Source organism: Haemorhous mexicanus, chromosome 2 (genome assembly GCF_027477595.1).
Source record: "Haemorhous mexicanus isolate bHaeMex1 chromosome 2, bHaeMex1.pri, whole genome shotgun sequence".
In the NCBI taxonomy this organism is placed as follows: domain Eukaryota; kingdom Metazoa; phylum Chordata; class Aves; order Passeriformes; family Fringillidae; genus Haemorhous; species Haemorhous mexicanus.
In genome coordinates, this window is record NC_082342.1 from 46,360,236 (window position 1) to 46,380,720 (window position 20,485).

Here is a 20,485-nt window from a genome sequence, read left to right on the forward strand (position 1 = left end):
CCTTGAGATACATTTCACTTTTTGTGAGAGTGATCAATCCTGCCTGCATCTGTAGAACTGTCAAAGCAGCTGCTTGTGTTATTGCTGCCCACTGTGACAATTCAACAAAACAACATTAAATTAGACCTTGGTTTGGATCCTGTTGAAGCAAGAAGGAGTTTTGACATTGACTTTGTAGACAGCAGGCTCCAGATATATATCTAAGCAATTTTCAGAATAAGTAATGTTGTTCAGCATCAAAGAAATGTGTTTCCAGGATCATCTTTCATCTATGGCCCAGTCCCCATGTCCTTAAAAAGGGAACATTTATATTTAGTGTACTGGAAATCTCTCTGTTAAATGGCAAGGCTGGCCACACAGTTACCTTTCTGAAGGGGGCAAGCAGACTGAAAGCACAGGCTTTGTAATGAAAAGCTGAGTATGAAAAATCTGTAGTAAATATGACTGATTCAAAAGCAATCGCTTCCAAGAACAAAAGGGACAAATGAACAATTTCATTCCAATTTTGCAATTGCTTCTCTCCCTCTGGAGTGTGAACCATAATTAGAGCACTTACACAAAATCACATTTGTCAGCCTGGCTGCTAAATTCCCCTTAAAGATTTATCCACCAAGAGCAGTCTGTTATCACTCCCACTACAGCCTGCAGTTCTCACTTTCACTTTCGGGGACAGACTAGCAATTACTTTATCTCTGTTGAAAATCTCATGCAAGTCTAACTGCGGTGAAGTTTAGGAACATCAGATCTACAAGTAGTTTCCAAACTTCATGACCAGCCAGCAAGGACCTGTCTTTTACCCAGGAGCAGCTTTATGAAAAGCTGTTACCAGAACACAGTAAAGGTTTGTCCGGAAGCTGACATTTGTCCCACAGATGGACCAGAGCAGTAAAGGACTCTCCGTAAGCTATGAAGTACCATTATCTGTACCTGGCTGCCAGGAAGATACCTCTTTTGATAAGAGAAAAATTTACATTCTAAGACCAGAAAGGACCCCCAGAGATGGGATATCAGCCACCTCTAGAGAGGCTGAACCACAAACCCAGTGTCTTCTAGTGCCATATGGATTTGATAGAGCCCTGCTGCCAGAGGATCTCTTCCTGGCCCTTCTCGAGTGCTTTGAAGGTGTTGCATCCTCTCGTTGTTGAAGTGAGAATGTTATTGACTGTCATAGTTCTTGTCATATCCCACTCAGTCCTGACAGATCTTGAAAGCATTCAACAAACTCAGAGAGAGAAACTCCACCTTTCCCAACCCCATATCATCCCCAAAGAGCAGTAGGTAAGCTACTGACACCTCTCAAATACTTTGGAGAGGAACTGTGCCACTGCTCCATGTGCCTCTGCAGAGCCACACATGAGCCTGGGCAGACACCCATCAGAGAGAGTGCACATTTCTCATAGGCATGGATGCACTAGGGACCCCTGGACATAAAAATAGGAAGATACAATTTTACTGATACTGATGTAGCTGTGTATCATTAGTAATACAGATAGGAAGTTGTACACTTAAACAAGGGCAAAGTTTCCTTTGGAGATGATGAAGGCTGCATAAATACCTTGGAAGACTAGTTAACAACTGGTTTTAAAATGTTATATAGTGGCTATAGTCACTGTCATAAATCCAAATACCTTACATTCAGGTTTCTATGGTGGTCTGTACTGTCTGACTGCTGCCATCCAGCCTTGATGCTCTCTGGATGCCTAAAGGGAAATCTCTGAGCACAGAAGTAAGTGCATCCTAGGACCAGCTGTGTCCTAGTTCATGGCTGAATTTCAGTACAATTCCAGCAGCCTTGAATTCCTTCAGAAGTAGTGGTTCTGTGCTTTTGCCTTTGTGTTGGCAATGCCCCTCTGCCTGCACAGATCCAAAGTCTTGGTCAGGTATTTCTCTCATCTGAAAAAGAGCATTTAAACACGATATGGAGGACACCAGGCTCACAGAACCCCTTTCAGTCTGTTGTGCCCATGCCACTGTGCAAAGCAGGATTTGTCTCTCATGCAGTGGTAGCATAATATATATAAACTCTCCACAGAAAAGTTCTCAGGATGTCCAAAAAATCTCTTTGTATCTTGGGTCCTCAGGATGTCCAAAAAACCTTCTGGTCTCTCATCACTTAACTAACTGGGTGGCTTTTCTCTTCCAGCAGTGCTTCAGTTTGGCCACACTGTTCCCAGATTTCCCCAGGGCGGACACCCTTCATCACCACCTTCCTTCTCCATTCCTCAGGTGCTCTTTGGGCTGGGACACAGGGTGCTCTCCCAGAAGAGCAGGGCAGTCCCTAGAGTCAAGGCACTAAGCTAGACCCCAGGTCCTGCCTTTCAGCTAAGCCTCTAATGTGCAAAGGGAGCAGGACCCTAGAGCCTGCATCCCATATGCACCGATGTGCCAGCAGCAGGGCTTCAGACAGACAGACCTCTGGGCACTTTTGTACAGTGCTTTCTATTGACTGGCTCTGGACAGCATCTTAGTCAGTGTGTGAGCTGTTAGCCTCCTCAGCTCTTCCTCCTGCAGCCTGTTTCTGGAGCCCTAATCCTTAGCTCATGCAGGATCAGTCTGAAGTGCTTCATGTCAGAGCGGTAGTGACACAGCGACTGGCAGCGTCTAGCACAGGCAGTCTGGATCTTGCCTCTTTAGTACTTGGGGATACATTTTCTCATCTACTTGAAAAAACAGCCTAGGCCCACACTTTAAATATAGATTCAAATAAATCTGTGTAAATCATTTTTAATTCCAGGCAAAGTTTTATCATCATTTTGCAAAAATAGTTTGGGTTGGTTGATAGAATTTTTGCATTAAAATCCAAGCTGTTCTGAAAATCGTTTCTAGAACTGGAAACACATTTTTCACATTTGGAAGTAACCACAATTATTTGTGCTGCCAAGGGCTTTGAAATATGGAAATGAGAGGTTTATTTAGTGTGTGGATCAAGCTTATAAACAGCTTAAGTCCTCATTCCTTCTAACATCTTAACAGCTGTGCAGTTTCTTACAAAATATGTTTTATCGTTTCAAGAAATGCTGTTAACCTCGCAGTTTTAAAACTGAATGAACAAGGCCTCTTGGACAAATTGAAAAACAAATGGTGGTACGACAAAGGAGAATGTGGCAGCGGGGGAGGTGACTCCAAGGTTAGCCTCAATGTCACCAAAAGCGGGTAAACAGTATGTGAAGTAATTGGTGCATCTGCTGGGGTCTCACCTGCCACCAAACAGCTTCACCAGTAGCACAGCACTGCTGGTACCTGCAGCTGAAACAGAGGTGTATGCAATTACTGTCAAAGCAAAAATATTTGCATTTGTTTAAGCACCCCAAGGGCAGCTCATAAATGGTCTCTGGGGTGAGATCTATCACCAGTTTTCAGGAACATGCGCCTTCTGAAATTGTGGTGAGCCTTTTCCAAGCTTATTAAATACCTTCAGAAGCCTGCTCACCAGCTAAGACTTTTTTCCTACTATATGGTACTACTAAAAATATTTTTCAGTGACATTAGAGGAAAAGGGGAAAAAATCACTGTGATTACCTCAGAAGGGTAATTTAATGTATGGTCCAGGCTCAGGGATGCATTGTTGACACAAACAAATTACAATTTTCACAAGTATCCAAAACAGGAAGACAAATTTCAGATAAAATATCTTCATACTGACATTTTCTGATGTCTTTCCAATAAATTGAAACCCATGGTGGTTCCCTAGGCATAATTTGCCAGAATTTATCAGACAGGAGTTTTAGGCTGCATGCTAGGCTGAGGTGTTAACAGCTTCATATTCTTACTGCATTCCCCTATCTTCCATATGGCCAGTACCAGTACTTGCTTGCTGCCTACAGCTTCGTTTGAGAAACTGCCTGGTGCTGAAAAGAAGCAAAAATGTGGAAGACGGTGAAGTGGGGGAAAATTGAGGTATTAAAAATCCCCCGTGTGTTCCAGGCAGCATGTAATAATATTTATTTATGTGCTTGTGTGTGAACAATATATTAGAGAATGCTTCACAGGTAGTTGTGCAGGCACAGAGCTAGTCAGATACAGATGATTAAATCTGACTGATTTGTCAGACACAGTTTGTGTAGCTTTCTTTACAGTTGCCTACATATATTTTTTCTTACTATTTTCTCTCCCTCTTTAGTCCTCCTGCTCTTTCGTGCTGTGTCCTGGCCTCAGGGACCATCCCTTGGGCTGTTCTGCACTCACCCAGAACTGGTCTCCCAATCCTCTTCACTTTGCCTGCAATCCTGCTGCTCTACCTATTTTTCCCCACACCGCTCTGCTCGCCAGCAGTCACAGTTTCAAAAATGGTCTCTATTTTCTCTTCCAAAATGTTCAGATATATTAGACCTAATAGCACTTACCTCTACTCAAGCCTGAGATTTTGCATTACTGGGGGAGGGGTATTTATTTATTTATTTATTATTTTTTAATATCACAGTCAGAGGATAAAATCAATAAAATACTTAAATTTTCTTAGAATATCCCCCTCATAAGCCTACAGTGGTTGCAAAGTGGGATACAAGTTAGATAGCAAACTAAGGATGTTTTTTAACTTACTTTCCCTAATTACCAGCCACAGGTGCTGTGAGTCATGAAGCAGGGAAGAAGGAGCAGCTCATGGTGGAGGGACACACAGGGCTTCAGCAGGGAAATGTCTGGAAGTGCTGAAGGAGCAAGTTTGGTGTGGTGGAAAGTGACAGAAAAAGGAGTTGGGGGGGGAAGAGTAGAAAAGAAAGGTGAGGAGTGTGGTTCATGGAGAAACAGAGGAGCTGTGAATGCAGGAGGAAGGAACACACTGCCAGTGGAAATAAACAGTAGGAGACAGTTCAGGATACAGTAGACAATGTGGTGGGTAGGACAGTGTTAACAAAGGATGGAGAACATGATGGAGCTCAACCCGTGGTTCTGGGAGTGCACACAGCCTGCCGTGAGCATTTATCTGGCCTTGGGCCTGTTTCTTGCCACAGTTTTTCCCAGGCACAGCTGGGTGAGTAGGCAGTACCAGTGGTCCTGGGAAGCTCCAGGTCTATCCTGTGCCCACACTGACCGTGTTTGGTGGGACCAGGCACATCGTGCAGGTGAGCAGGCACCCCACGCTTCTCAAAGTCTGCATTGCAGCAGCATCTGATCCTGGCTTATAAACTACAGCCAGGCTGATTCCCCAAAGGATAACTTAGCCATTTGTCATCTGTAAAATTCATCTCCTTGCTCAGAAACAGTCTTGATCAATTGAAGTCAAAACCTTTTCTACTGAATTAATGGAGCTCTATGTATTTTATTTCTTTTCTGCTAGCAAATTTTCATTAGTGGAATAACCAGGACATTATGCATTACCTTTGTAAACCTGATAACTACCAACAAGTCCTGAACTAAGTTCATACCTTCTAAAGAAGGTTAAGAATACTTCTTTTATTGTACAAATTTTAAAAGAAGCTTTTTTTAGCAGCTCCAGTTTAAATTGCAGGGCTTTGTCCCCTCATAAATGAGAATAAGAAACTCCTCCTCTCTTGAAAGAAATACAGCACCTGAAGCTTAACTGATAACTGTGCTGTTACTATTTGAGATTCATTATTCAGAATATGAGAGTGTGGAGCCACAATATCCCTTCATGATAGTACAGAAGACCACAGAAATGAGGGAGCTTCCAGAGAGTTCAGCTGTTCTCCACAGGTTTGTATTGCTCTGTAAAACAGGATGTCTCCTACCTCCATTCTCTGCTCTTAAAAGATCACCTCTAGCCTCCCCATTTATTGTTCCCTTTAAGGGGCAATCTTCCAAAATTCAGAAAGACACTTCAGAAAGCTGCCCTGTGTGAGCCACCTGTGGTTTAGTGATCCGATTAATTAGTTCATTGAAGCTAAAAGTGAGTACCTCAGGTCATTTGAGTGTTTTTGACAGTATCACCTCAGATCCTAACTGTATGCCATCATTTCATGTGGTGCACGGGAAGGAACTGAAAGACAGTTTCTGCCACTTTGCTCCATTGTTTGTACAAAGTGTGGGTGGACAGAAGCTGGGCTGATGTAGATTCTTTCCAGTCTCTGCTGGCAGCCTGCAGAAGAACATGGTGGCCCATGTGTTTTTCAGTCAGCTGTGAGTCTGACCTTACACTTAATGGCTCAGCCATGAGTGGGTAATGAAAATGCTCCTAAAATATATCCATGATTGCATTTTTAAAATCCTCATCGGACAGAGTTCTATATTTGTTTCAGAATCACTTAGTATTGTGATTTAAGTATTATAATTGCCCATTTGTTGTCCTGAACACAGCTAGCTCAGAACTTCATTAATACCATTTTAAAGCACTCTGATTTTGCTGATGTTGCTGGCTCTAGATCCAGCCTGAGGCTCTTAAAAAATGGCCCTTCCAACATCAAGTGATTGATGACAGGATAGGAGGAAATGAGTAAGAAGCCAAGAGAGGAGGTAGAAGGGCTGAGTACATGATGAAAAGTCAGAAAATCAGTGTCCCTGTGCCAGCACTGACTTCAGCGCATGGGTGAGGACCAGGGTCTCCTGCATTGTCACACAGCAATTTTCCTCCGTGACTACGTGGGGCAAATTCTTCTCCATAGATAAAGGGTAATTTCACTTATTATTTCTCATACATTATCTTTACATGAACTTGAGGCAGTTGGATTCTCTTTATATACAATAGCAGAGATCCTCAGCCGCTGTACACTGGAAAAAAACTACACTGATTTTCACAAACTGTGCCAGTTTACTCTAGCTGAAGATTTAGCCCAACATTAGCAATTCTGGAATCACTAAGCAATTGAACAAGACCCAAATAGTCTTTTTCCACTGCCATATTAAGAATACAATACTGAACTTAATGGGAACTTTAATTTTAAATGCTGAATTTATCCCCTGTATGTGACTTCAGTACGTTCCTCTTGCTCACATACAGCAAACCATACAATTTTTTGTTTCTGTCCCCTTTAATATCAGTGAGATTATTCACCAACTGCTTGTGTAAGCAATCTAGTAACAAGTTGTAGTCTCTGAGTTTGTGACTGACACTGCCAAAATAAGTGACTTGCCCCGAGAGCCAAGGTGATCTGGACATGCATCTTCCTTAAGAGCTGTTGAAAATCTCCTACTGAAAATGCAACCAACAAACAAAATAAAAGCCTAAAATACATTAAAATTCACAACACCTGCAATCACTTCCTGTGATTGCAAAGATGTGTATATATGCTGTGACTCTGAAAAACATAAGCAAAACACCTCCCTTTTCCACTCTGCAGCCCCTTTGTCTGGGCTCCTTATTTTGGACCATGTGCATTTCCCATCACAGCTGCCTGATTTAAATTAGGACAGAAATCCTACTTTGAAGGTGTAAAATATTTTAAAATATTGTAATATATAATTTGAAGTTTTTTCTCAGAATGCTTCTCCCTCATCACAGCTGGGACTGTCTGAGGGCAGATGTGAAGGAAATGTCACAGAGCCTTGTTAAGGCAGGCAAGAAGGAGAGGGGCCAAGGAGGGGCTTTCTTGAGCTTCAGCAGGGCCTGCATTCAGAAAGTTTTCCACCAAAATTCGTGGAGAGGAGAAACAAGGGCCTGGCATCAGTCACATCACTGCTGCATCCCAGTGAAAAGTGGGAACTTCCTCTGCTGACCATTGCCATTGAGATCGCTTAGAAATTGAGGACAGCATGGCAATTTAAAGTGTGAAATTGATTGCTTTTCCCAAAGGAAAACCTGAGAGCTTCCTTGCAGAGACAATGAAGAAAGGATGACATTAAAGTAACTACAGTTGGAAAAAAGAAAAAATTCCCAGCCTGCTTCAGGCTTTATATGCCTAAAATGTTAGTGCTGAAAAAAAAACAAAAAAAGAAAACAAGCAAAGGACATGAAGGCATCTGCTTTCTGACTTGTTCCCACCTTGCTGGCGGCCTTAAGAGTTCATATCTATTCCTTGTTATCAGTTTAATCTTCAACAACTCCGTAGGCTTCTGATTTTCCAAGGGAGAACAGTACCTGTATGTCCCCTTACCTTTGTCATAACCAGCCCTGTTGCCCTGACAGAATTCAGGAGTATGGGAATGTGGCTCAGTGCCAGTGCATGACATGTTACAGAGGATGGCTATTCAAATAATATTAACTATTTTTCACTGGTACTAGAAACCAGTGGAGGATCATGTTGACAGGCAACTTGCCAGCACCCCAAGCCCACTCATTTCACAGCTGTGGGACTCTCATGTTCCACTGTCAACCTGCACAGCCTGCTGCCAGAAGCCTTCAGGCAAAATTTAAGTTTGAATACTGGAAAAGAGCAAAAAATGGACATTTTTGTTTCTAGAAGCAGAGTATTGCATATGAATTAAATGTGTGGGATTTGGAAAGTGGATGAAGCTTTTCCTTTACTTAATCACTTGAGAGTTCCTGGGAAATCCTCTCACCCAACTGTGGCTGTTAAAAATTTCTCCAAGGCTCCAAGGCTTCCTCAGCAGTAAATGAAGAGACAGGCATCTCAGCATCATCCTTTGTTGATATTGGTATCAAGGCCCACCATTTGGAGGTACCTACCTTTTCCCATTAACCTCAGGGAGGTCTGGACAGACAGACAGAGCTTGGGGCATAATTTAGGGGTGCAAATATTGAGGTGAGGTGAATCCCCTCACTTTAGGTACATATAGAAAGAGTAGCCAGAATGTATAAAGAGGCAGGGTCCCTAGAGCTAAGAAAGCATACGAGGCTCAGAAGCTGTTACTTGTGTATTAAATAGCTATTTACAAACCTACACAAATATAATAATACATAAGCATTTGGGGATTTCCAGTTAAACCAGTTATAGAGTGCAATAAGCCCCTTTCCTTGCCAATTCAAACTATTTTAGTAGGTTCAGTTACACTATACTAATTAATGTTTGCACTGGGTATTTATTTATTAAGCCTTGAATCCTTAAGTTAATGTTCAAGTAATGAATGAATTATGGCATATTATGGGAGATAAATTTTCCCATAGAAATCTGCTGGCATACACTGGATCAGGTCATTTAACATCACCAGAAGTCTATCTATCACATGCCATTTCTGTTTATCTCCCTGCTTCTCTGATATATATTGTATTTGCATGCACACCTGCACATAAATAGATATCCATATGCCTACTGCATAATTCCATTAGGACTTGGGCAACAATTTGAAGTGGAAAGTACATAAAATAAGTCTGTTAATAATTTAATACTTTTTAAAAACATATAGTGATAGATCTGCATGAAGTGGGGCATTACCATAATACCCTAAGATTATTCAATGAGTTTAAGCAACTTCACTGTAAACCTATAGCATTTCATGATTCTAAGGCACTGGATTAGGTTTCATTTCAATATTAAACTCTGTTATGTCACCCACAGCAAATACCACCCATAAAAATAGCTGTTCCAAGTAGAAATTTATCACCAGCGTGGGACCCTTGAATATTGACATGAATATGTGAGATTTAAGGAAAAACTTTGTATTTTAAAATAATGTTGAAACGGGAAATGAAAATGGAAGACTCGCTGTCATTCCTAGCTGAGGATAAGGGGATATTTGCAGCTCTGCCCCCAAGTTATTTGCATGCAGACCTCCTATTACAGGGCTGTGCCAAATGGTTATGGGCAGCACACTGCAGAAAGCATCTTCTTTTCTTGTCAGGATCATTTTGAGGGCAGTAAATGAAATACCTATGGCCAAATCATATTATTAGTTTGTATGCATCCAACCTAAAAATAGATTGAAAGCAAGAAACACAAATTAATGGTTTTTAAGACACATATGCAGTTGTCTTACATATTTCTCTGAGGGGTATGTTGTTAATATGTGTATGCCAATAGTTTTGGGTTCACAGTAATTGCATACTATTTATTTACAAATCTTCCCCAGCAGTATGTGCCTGTTACCTAAAGCGATGGAGCAGGTCCCGGTCTTATGTCTGTCTCTAAACCTGGGCCAACAGTACATGACATAGCACCCACTGTGGCCTCTGCTCTGTCACTTTGCAATGCGATTCTATGTAGTTTTACTTGAATAACATAAAATAACATATATAATGTTATTTATGTTATTTTCCACGTGAAGAACTCCTGTAAACCTTGCCGTTTTGAAACTCAGTGAGGCAGGCGTCTTAGACAAGCTGAAAAACAAATGGTGGTACGATAAAGGTGAATGTGGACCCAAGGACTCTGGAAGTAAGGTCAGTCGCTACAGTTCGGGACCTAACTATCGTGTTCACAAAGCAGTAGAGGAAGTAATAAACAAAATGACATAGAAATGAAATAAGCAGCTGTAGACACAGAATGAATCAACTTTGGCCCATCTTGATGGCAGTCACGCTTTGATTTAAGGAAGCACTATTGCATTTTTAAGTCTTCAGTAATATAAATCACCAAACATCATCCCACATATTCAGAGCAATATATATGTTTCAGTAGAAATATAAAGCAGATTTTTGGATTTGGAAGAGGCAGTCTGGATTAGTTGCTTCCCTCCTGCCTGGAGGCTATGGACTTTTCCCACTGACTGCTTAGGAAATGCTCTTCACACCTTCTTTAGGAGCTGGCCTACCTCAGCAGTTTTCTGAAAAGAAGAAATACTAGCAGGAAGGATTGCCTTTCATTGCTGGCCAGGAAGGTGGTGTCTTGCAGCATTTGGGGATGTCCCTGGCTCCTTGAGGGCCAAGGAAAACTTAGATTGAGCTTTGAAGTGAAAGGCTTCAGCAACTAATAATTTCTACAGTTTCCAGTGTTTATCTTAGTCCATACACAAACAGTAGTCCTGGTAGCTCCAAAGGGCTGACAGCTCCTTCTCTTTATGGGGACAGACCCAGAACCGGGTATTTTCTGGTGGCTGGGAAACACCACAGTCAGTGCCAGCCCTGTGTTTGAGGAGTCTGACATTTCTTCACAGTACCTGACTCCATGCCAGCCTCTGCAGCCACAGCTAAAAGGAAGGGAGACAGGCACTGACTGCTTGCTGCCTGCATGTCTCGAGACTTACCTTGATAAAATTAATGTGGGAAAGAAGCTTTCAACACATTTCACTTTTTCTGGCAAGTGCTTTGAAAAAAAGGAGTGAAAACCATTTAAGAGGATGGCAAAGTATCTGTAAATAACAGCTGAGAAAGCATCAACCCACTGCCTACATTAGGGCAGGTCTTTCTCAGTCCTGCCTCCTCCTTGTTTGCAAGCACCAAGCACCATGTTAGCAATTGCCACCAGAGGGACAGTAATCTCCAAGATACTTAGGCTCTTCCTAGCCAGCTAAAAAGGCACAGACAAAGCAGAACCCAGCTATAAGCCCCAATCACCTCTGTACATCCATGGGAACCTTTACTGCGCTGATCTACTGATTACACAATGAATAGTGCCTCTTTAAATTAAACATCCAAATTTTTTGCAGTCTACGTAAGTTAAAATTTCATAGAGATTAAAATCAGAAGTTAAATACTCTCCTTACTTAAGCTAAAGATTATATAGTCTGCATAAGAATAAAGCTTTATAAGTATTTTAAGGCATACGATGTAGCATATGAAGTCAATCCTGAGAGAGTTCCTTGAGAACTGTGCTGGAAAAGCACATGGATTTCAAGGCAAAAAAATGTGATTCATAACTAAGCAGTGAAGTATAGAGAAATGTAGAATAGTTATTTACTACAATACACCCAAGAAGGTGATTTTAAAATGATGAATATTTAATACTTTGCTAAAGAAAATCCTCACTTTTATCTAAATTATGAAAAATGTGTTAAATTGCATAAATTGATATTTAGAAGTATACTGTTACTGAGCTTAGTAGTCCATGGGCATGTTCCAGAACTGTATCCATAGTAAAAACAAAATACAAGAATAGGTAAGAGGCAAATATATCACAATGTGTATGGAACAGTGTGCACTTTCAAAGGAAGTGTTCGTTCAAAGAAAGAACATGAGCCTCACATGTTATTTTTGCCTGTCATTTAAGTATCAGAAGCTCAGTCTGGATCTTTTAAATTAACAGCAATGCCTATCACACGTACAATTACTGGTTTTTGTAAAGATCAAGCAGAGTCTTGTCTGATATAAAATGGATTTCTGGATTTCAAGGCTTCTGAAGAACTTTACATAAATGCAGTTTCGTATCAGTGCTGAAACGTCCCCTAAATAGAGCTAGACATGTCATTGTTTAATTCTCCATGTCACAGGAGTAATGCTTTGCAGTCAGCAAGCAATGACATCCTGATATGTTGGCAATATACTTTAAATATTTTGTTACGCCAACAAGGAAAACTAGTTGCTTAAAATATATTTTATGGATCCAGATAGGTCAAATTTTGCTAAAGTATGTAAACATCTGTCATTAAATTTCAGCTAAACATTGTTACTTGTCTATTTCTAACGTTTTAATGTGTGTTCTGTGCTTCTTGGGATCCATTTTCCAGGGTTAACTGTGTCACTTCTGTTTTCCCAGGACAAGACGAGTGCCTTGAGTCTCAGCAACGTTGCTGGAGTCTTCTACATTCTGGTTGGAGGCTTGGGCTTGGCAATGCTGGTGGCTTTGATAGAGTTCTGTTACAAGTCCAGGGCAGAGGCGAAACGAATGAAGGTGGCAAAGAGTGCACAGACTTTTAACCCAACTTCCTCGCAGAATACCCAGAATTTAGCAACTTATAGAGAAGGTTACAACGTATATGGAACCGAAAGTATTAAAATTTAGGGGTAGGACTTAGGGCCTACTACAGCCAGTGGGTGATGCATCTTGTAACGCAGTGTTGTGACATGTCTGTCTAGTGGTGCTTGCTTCTGAACAGAGCTTTATATTTTGGAAAACTTCAGTGCAAAGTGGTTCAGTTCTTTTGGCTGCAGATGTACAGTACATTATTCTATGTTGCTAATAGACATCTGCATTGCAAGAAATTTTTAATATGAAAAATACATTTTGAACAACTCAAAGTTGTCAAATCAGTTGAGAGATGACAACTATTTTAAATAAGAAACTATATATCCAGAGGGCCAGTTTTTAAGTACATGATTATGATTGGAAAGTCTGTTTTCTGAAAGGTTTGCACTCGACTAGTGACAGATTGCTGCAAGCCTGTATTAGTCAATGTTGGCCCTATCTGTAAACAAGATTTAGGATAGGCAACATCACTGAACCATAGCCAACCTAATGGAAGAAAAGGCACTGTTACAAGAAGTCTAAATGTTGTTTTACCTTCTCTCCCTCCTCCTCTCCCTCTGCCTTCACCCTCCCTTTGATACATGTTTTATGCTAATTGTGTGGCTTTTTTTTTTTTTTTTTTTTTTCCCTCCCCACAATATCCTGCTTCAGGTCAACTTTTGCCCACTATAATAGTCACAAAGAGTCACTAACCAGGGATAGACCTTGATTATCATCCTCAGCTTTCAGTAACAAACCCCCTTACCTAGGTCAAGACTAGTGTATTTTAGACATTCACACAGTGATTTTGGAGGCTGAAGCACTGATGCTGCCGAGCTGCGATCTGCATAGCTCCCCTGAGTAGGTGTGCAGGGATGGTTTACCAATGTACTTGCTCTCATCCGTACAGTGAGTATTTTGCCAACTAATCATTAGACAAATCAACTTCCATGACCTTTGGAAATGGCACGCAGCAGCAAATTGAGCTTCTAAATATAACGTTTACGTAGCTCCCAAGCTATGCTGGCTGCTTTACAAGTGAACGTGCAGCTAGCACCCTACCCTGTCATGCTAGAGCTCCCTTGCCCTTGCAAACAGCAAGCCACGTCTCCTCTGCTAACAGCTATCTTCAGCTACATTTTCCTGAGCTATCCCTCTATGGTGGAAGTAGAAAACACAAATTTAAGGAAATGAGATGAATAATATGTTGCCACCTAGGGGAAAAAAAAAAAAAAAAAAGCTTGTAGGAAACAACTGGAGATGCACTTATGATTTTTTATTTATTATTTATATAGCGCTGGAGTAGACGGCGCTGTACAGTAGGTGAAGTGTGCCAGACACACAACAGGTCCCTGTCCCGAGGAGCTTACAGCCTAAAGGCACAGCCCGTTCAGTACCGCACCATACAGTACAGAGCAAACACAGAGTGAGCAGAGAATGGTGTGTGAGCATGATAGCTGGAGCACTGCGAGGAATAGGTGGGTTCTCGGGGCGCGAGGGACGGGGCTGGCTGGGAAACTGTCCCCTACACACTCTTCTGTGGGCTTTTCTTTTCTTCCTTGTTCTAGAAAGAGTCATGACCCTGGGTATATTCTAATTGCAACAGAGCTGCCAATTTCCCCATGTTAAAAAAAAAAAAGTGTTAGCTGTGCACTTTATTCACTAGAGAAAATGTGAGGCATGCTATGTGCCAAGGGGACTCCAAGAGTCCAGGGCTCATTACTCTGAACTGGAACACAGGACTTCCAGATGCTAATATGAAATTTCCCAAATTCACTCCCTTCTGGCAGTAATAAGGGTCTTAAAAAGAAGTAATCCTCTGCACATCATTGTGCCAACTGCAAGAGAAGTGTGCTTTTTCCTTTAAATTCTTTAGTGATGTGTTCACTGAAAGTGTCCCCAGGCTGGTATAAAAGTAAGAATCCCAGAAAACATATTCCTTATCAAGTTTACGGAGTGCCGTGCATTCAAAATACACTCTTAAAAAAAGCAAACAAAAAAATTAAGCTTTCATTCAAATACTGACCTGACCCCAGTTGGCTGAGCGAGCTAAACATGGCATGACTTGACAATCCCCACAGTTGCCACCCAGCTCTGTTATTTCATTGCAACAGACACTGATTATACTTGAAGAATTTTTTTAATCTTAGTGTTTTCTTATAATAAAGCAGAGCTAACTGAGTTTTGTATTTAAAGGAAAGATTGTAAGCATCTTACTCTTAAGTTTGGATTTCTGTGGAACTTGTTTTATCACAAAGATGAATTCCTACTGGATAAAATATGTTTTAAACAACACAAAAAAGATACAATAATGTTGCATTTTATTTTACTGAAAATTCACTTTTGGGTCAGTCAAAACTTCTCATAATTAACATTTTAGGGTACAGGCTTTTAAAATTCGCAAAAAAAAATCACTAGGATTTTGATCAAATATTTACAGACTTCTGAAATGCTTCTTTTTGCTTATTTGACATAGTATTTACGTGACATCGAGAAATTTCAAGTGAACTTCTTATAAAAATGTTTATGGTGATATGTGGGAGACTGCCAAGGCCCAATCATCCTCTCCTGGCCACACTGGCAGCGAGAGGTGTCTGTGTGCCACACTGCACAGGGGGACTGGGCCATCTGTTCATACACATGCTAGTCATAAACCCCTGTTTAGCTGGCAGCATTACAGAGCCCACGATAATGGCTGCACATATTTCTGTGGAAATATGTCTGTCTTACACATTTTGAAAACTTTGATATGGTTTTTTGGAGGTTTTTTATCCAAGGAGTAAAGAGATCGTATTGGAACTAAAACTTGCTAATATGGAAAGATGCCTGGTGGTTCTAACCTGCATGAGTAACCAACACATCTGACTTTTTAAGCTAACATCAAATAGTTTTAATGGTATAAGTTTTAAACTAATATAAAATAGCTTAAATAACACTCCTGAAAATTAATATTCATTACCCTGAATTTTATTTTAGTTTCGTACAGTTAAATGTGAGTTATCTGAGGGAAATTTACCCTTCCTGCAAGGCAGCTGAAAATGAAAATGAGGGACTAGTCTGAATGTGTGGACTGGCCTATATAGTAATGGATTAGTCTATATATGTGGGATAAGGACATTCAGAAGCACTGGCAGGCAGTTTCATCTGCTGAAGAGAAGGAAGAAAGTTTGCTTTAAGGAGGGAACAATCCTTTTCTCCTCCTCCGGGCAGCAGTTTTTCCATTAGTATTAAGCCCTTAGTGTGCAAGTAGAGCTGATAGCGAGAGCAGAGAGGAGCTTAACATCCTTCTGTCCATCTGCTCTAAGGCAAAGCCCTGCTGAGTTCCTCACCCCAAACCCACGGGTTTTGAAGGGGTTGTTCCAGTATCCAGCCAGCCTCCACCACCATCTCTCCATGGCCTTCTCAGTGGGCCATGAAGCTCAGGAACCAGCTTCCAGCTCAGCTGCCTTCTCTTGCTCTCCCATCCCATGCTGTTGTTTATAACTAATGAATGAAACTAATTGCAAAACTACAAAAAGCAATGAAAAACATCACTATTACAATTAACTACAAAAAAAGGTGAAGTGCTACAGGATGGCTCAGTAAGTGTGTAATGTACTTATTTTGACTTGTATACTTCCAATTTCATAGTAAAGAGAGAAAGATACATTAAAAGTTGATCTTCGATATTTGTGCCAAAGCCACCTCCATGTGACCCAAGTACTAGGGGAGCCTGAACAACAAAAGAACCCACACAGGCTAGGATATTTGTATTACACAGACTGAGGATATCATTTTCCAAAATTCCCATTTCCTCTCTATGAACAGGGCAGTCAGTGTTTTCAGGTGATTAATTTAACAACTAATCTGATCAAAACTAATGACAAATTTGAAAATACATTATCACTATTAACCTTATACACTTACTGAAAGGAGACTTTCACGGTTTGCGTAATATTCACAGTAAATACCGAGACTTTTCCCTCTTATCCCAGCCACTCCCAAAACTGTTTCTGCATCCAGGCCATAAATCTGAAGTTGTAGCAGCACAGTTCAGCAGAGTACTAGCCTGGCTTGTTACCTATAACACAGTTTAGAACACAGAGCAGACGCCTACCTGGTTACTTGGCTTTATGGCACTGTCCCAAGTACAAGTTTGACCTGCTCCTCCTGGCTTTGTAAGTGTCTGAGTTGTCCTGTGGTGTGTTGCTGAGCTGTTGTTAGTCTTGCACTGAGGACAAGAGTTATTTCCTTGCAGCTTTTCTGTTCTTCTGTGGAAGGCTGCTGAGAAAGTGTTGTTCTCTTTTTTTATCTTTTTTATTTATCCTGGATCCCTTTTATTGTCTTTCTGTCCTGAGTGCGTTGTCAATGGCCAGAAAGTTATTTAGACTGAGTTAGCACAGTTACATAGAACATGTATGTCCCGTACAAATCTGAGTGCTCTGACTCAGATTTCCCAGTGGGAAGCTCTGAATGGCCATGAACAGATAGCTGATGGGTGTGCTGGAGAGACTCCTTAGACAATGATGACTTTCTGGGAAATTTAACCCATCTGGAGCAAGTTGTCCCTTTTCCACCCAAGTTTGCTTTCTAATCTGGTTTGGACTCTCATCCCTCTGCCACACTAAAGCACCTTTAGTTTTTTTCTTGCCATTGACCAGAACATGATCTCTGCACTTCTGCAGTTACCAGTGTCCATTTGCAGTGGGACTCAGCACATGCACCATGTGGATCTGTACCACATTGATTGTGTCTGTGCTTTGCAAATGCAGAGATTCTTACTTGCTGCTGGGAAGTAGTTGAAGTTCTTGGTAATGTATAGGCCCAGTTCCCCACTTTCTCATCACCTCTGCTACACATTTTGTATCTGGGTGTTGGTTTTGATCAAGATATATTTGGCAACAGTCCCTGTCACAAAGTACAGTGGTGGCAGAGAAAGGTTTCAAGGGATAATTTTCCTTTCCAAAGCCAAGGATTTCCAGTATAAGGAGAATGCCATAATGCCCTCTCTAAGCTGAGGCCTTTTCCTGAATTTGGGTGGTTTTGAGGGCTGAAGTGTTTAGGGTAATTGGTTTGCAATGCTGCTTTTAAATCCAAGTTCTGACTGTGCCACAAAGAGCTGCTGTATTTTTGATAACTTTTTGAAGCAGCTACTGATAACGATGCAATATTAGACTGGTGCATTTCCCCAGAAGTGCACCCGAAGCAGTGGAAATGTTCGGGAGTTTTAAGGGCTCTTCCTCATCCCTATATACTCATATATAAAATAAACCACATATAAAAACAGCAGCTCAGGATTTCACTGCTACCTCAGAAAGAGAAACTGGGCTCAGAGGGATAAAGTTCAAAATGCAGAGATTAGTAATAAAGCAAACAAAACGACTTTATGATGTTTCTTATCCTTTTGCTCCTATGTGAATGCTCCTACCTCCCTTTCTTCCCAATTAGTATTTCAGACTGCATCCCTGCTTTTACATAGTTTCTCCTGACTAAAAATCAGATTTCCCCACTAATTAATATCTTAACATGTTTATCTCTAAAATTTCTTTTAATGTACTATAGTTTGGATGCCTTGATGCATTTTTTTACCTTAGACACTTAGCCTAATTTTAGCAATCTGGAAATCATTTACTTTAAACTAGTCATCTTGGCATTTTTTTTATAATCACTTGAGAGAGCCCTATTAGATTTTCAGATTTAGCTACTGATTATTTGATGACTAAAATTAGATGGCATAACTATAAATCCTTGAACAAATCCAGACATTTTTTCTTGAGTAATCTCAACAAGATATTTTGTTCTGATTTAAAATTTAAACCTTCTTATGGGATATTTATACATAATGTAGAAAACTGTATAAAACTGAATTTTCTCTCAATAAATTACATTTTCTTTGAAAGGTATCACCTTCTCTAATTGTAAGAAAATATATATATGAAAGAGATTTGAGGACAGTTCTCAGATTTCCTGATACTAAATATTTCCATTGTGAAAATAAGTAATAATTTCTTTAGATTTGAATGACGGAATTGCCAGATAGCTGATAAAGTTATTGCAATTTATAAACAATTTTCAGTAGTCATATTTTATCCTGGCATTCCTAGTTGAAGGTCAAAACCTATAAACACCTGTGCATGACTTCATCCACAGATACTAATGCTTTCAGGTTCCAAAAGGTCTTCTTACTGTATATAAATTTAGTTTAAAGCAGTTTAGATGAACGTATTACTGCTTCAGTTAATTTCATTATCAATTTCAGATTTTATATTTAAATCAGTAACAATTTATTATAATGAAATTGAAATTCTTTTTTCCTCAGTAGAATTAAGTGCTATGTATTATATTTATGATGATTACTATTTCTATATTTAACGTTAACATGAAAAAATGCAGATGTCTAAAATTTATTATTTTGGTGTTTGCTGTGTCCTGGTTGGTTGAAGAACAGAAACATTATAACACTTTCCTCTCTTCTGCTTCTTCTTCAAACCCAGCTTACCTTTTCTGAAGCCATAAGAAACAAAGCCAGATTATCCATCACAGGGAGCGTGGGAGAGAACGGACGCGTATTGACTCCCGACTGCCCGAAGGCCGTGCACACTGGAACTGCAATTAGACAAAGTTCAGGATTGGCTGTAATTGCATCGGACCTACCATAAAAACCAAAAAATTAATTGAGTGCCTTAATCAAACTGTGTTGGTGACTGATGGGAACACAGCACAGACTGTAACGACATGGGAGTGTCATTGATGAACTAATGATTTGGCTGAGAAAGGGAAGTACGTCCAAATGCGCCAGACATCATCAGCAACAATGTGTGCATGAGCTCAGCTCGGAAACCCAAACTCAGATTTTATATCAGGAAAATTCATAATTTAGTTTTGTTGGGGGGAGGGGGCTGGGAAGGGTGTATTAACAGCAACAAATTTCACTTCAGTGGACTTAAAACTAATAAGACTTGCCAATTTAGCGCATTAAACTGTGAAGAACATGCTCAGAAAGGACCCCATTTTGGTCTTTGTCTTGACAAAGAGAGAAAAATAGCTATAGAAGTCAATGAACATGCTAACCTGTGTCTCCAGAACATCAATATATACAATGGAAGATTACTCAGCTGTTCAGCTGTAGAAATGAATCACTAAACTGTGATAAAAAAATAATAAATATGTAAATCCTGTGAAAAAAAAATAAAGAAATTATTTACATTTTCTTTGGAAAAAGAGAAATATTGAAACATGCTTGCTTTTTAACTGATGTAAATTCAGTAGAGGACAACACAATTCTTTTTTCTAACCATCTTAGGGAAAAATCATTGCAATAATTGATATAAAATGCCATCACTGTAATAAAATTCAGAGAATTTTTTTTTATAAAAGTTGTTGGTCATCCTCTTGTTTGCTGTTACCTTCATTCTGTTCCATCATTCCGTGTTCCACAGATTTGCATCTGTCTAATACAAGAAACAAAATGATAAAATGTTTAGAGTACTTCATCAGTCTGCAGTGTAGAAAAAGAGACTACGGGTCACTCATGTTACAGATATTATTTATAATCTTGTTCTGTGTAAGAAACTGTGGTTTTTGTACCCACCAAAAAGAATAAAACAACGATTGTTCTTATAATATTGACAGAGCTTGAGTTGTTTTCTGATCATTAGGGATGCCACCTGGAAAATAGAAAAGGGCCGTTCATATCCTACAACAGGATTCAGAATCTTGTCAGAGTCAGTCTGAGTCCCTGCACATTTCTAAAGTGCTTTTAAGGGACTTAAATTGGGAGGAAGGACTCTGAGCAGCTAAAGAATTGTCATGATTATTCACTAAGTATTTTAGTACTAGTCACTAAACACCTTCCTGAACCATTTAGTGATAGTGCTTGTCCTCTGGGTAGTCAGGGA

The 20,485-nt window shown here is 40.1% G+C and overlaps 1 protein-coding gene across 2 annotated transcripts in view; it reads left to right on the forward strand.

Annotated features, from left to right (window-relative positions):
• GRIA4 (glutamate ionotropic receptor AMPA type subunit 4) overlaps positions 1-20,187 on the forward strand; it is a 215,986-nt gene extending 195,799 nt beyond the window's left edge. The window contains exons 14-16 of one of the 2 annotated variants that reach the window (XM_059838631.1): positions 3,013-3,127; positions 12,420-12,554; positions 19,082-20,187. In XM_059838631.1, the coding sequence (XP_059694614.1) occupies positions 3,013-3,127; positions 12,420-12,554; positions 19,082-19,246 (415 nt within the window). In that variant the 3' untranslated portion in view covers positions 19,247-20,187. Of the gene's footprint in view, positions 1-3,012; positions 3,128-10,053; positions 10,169-12,419; positions 12,555-19,081 lie in introns of both variants that reach the window. The other variant, XM_059838630.1, reaches the window with a different exon arrangement.
• The last annotated feature ends 298 nt before the right edge of the window (positions 20,188-20,485 follow it).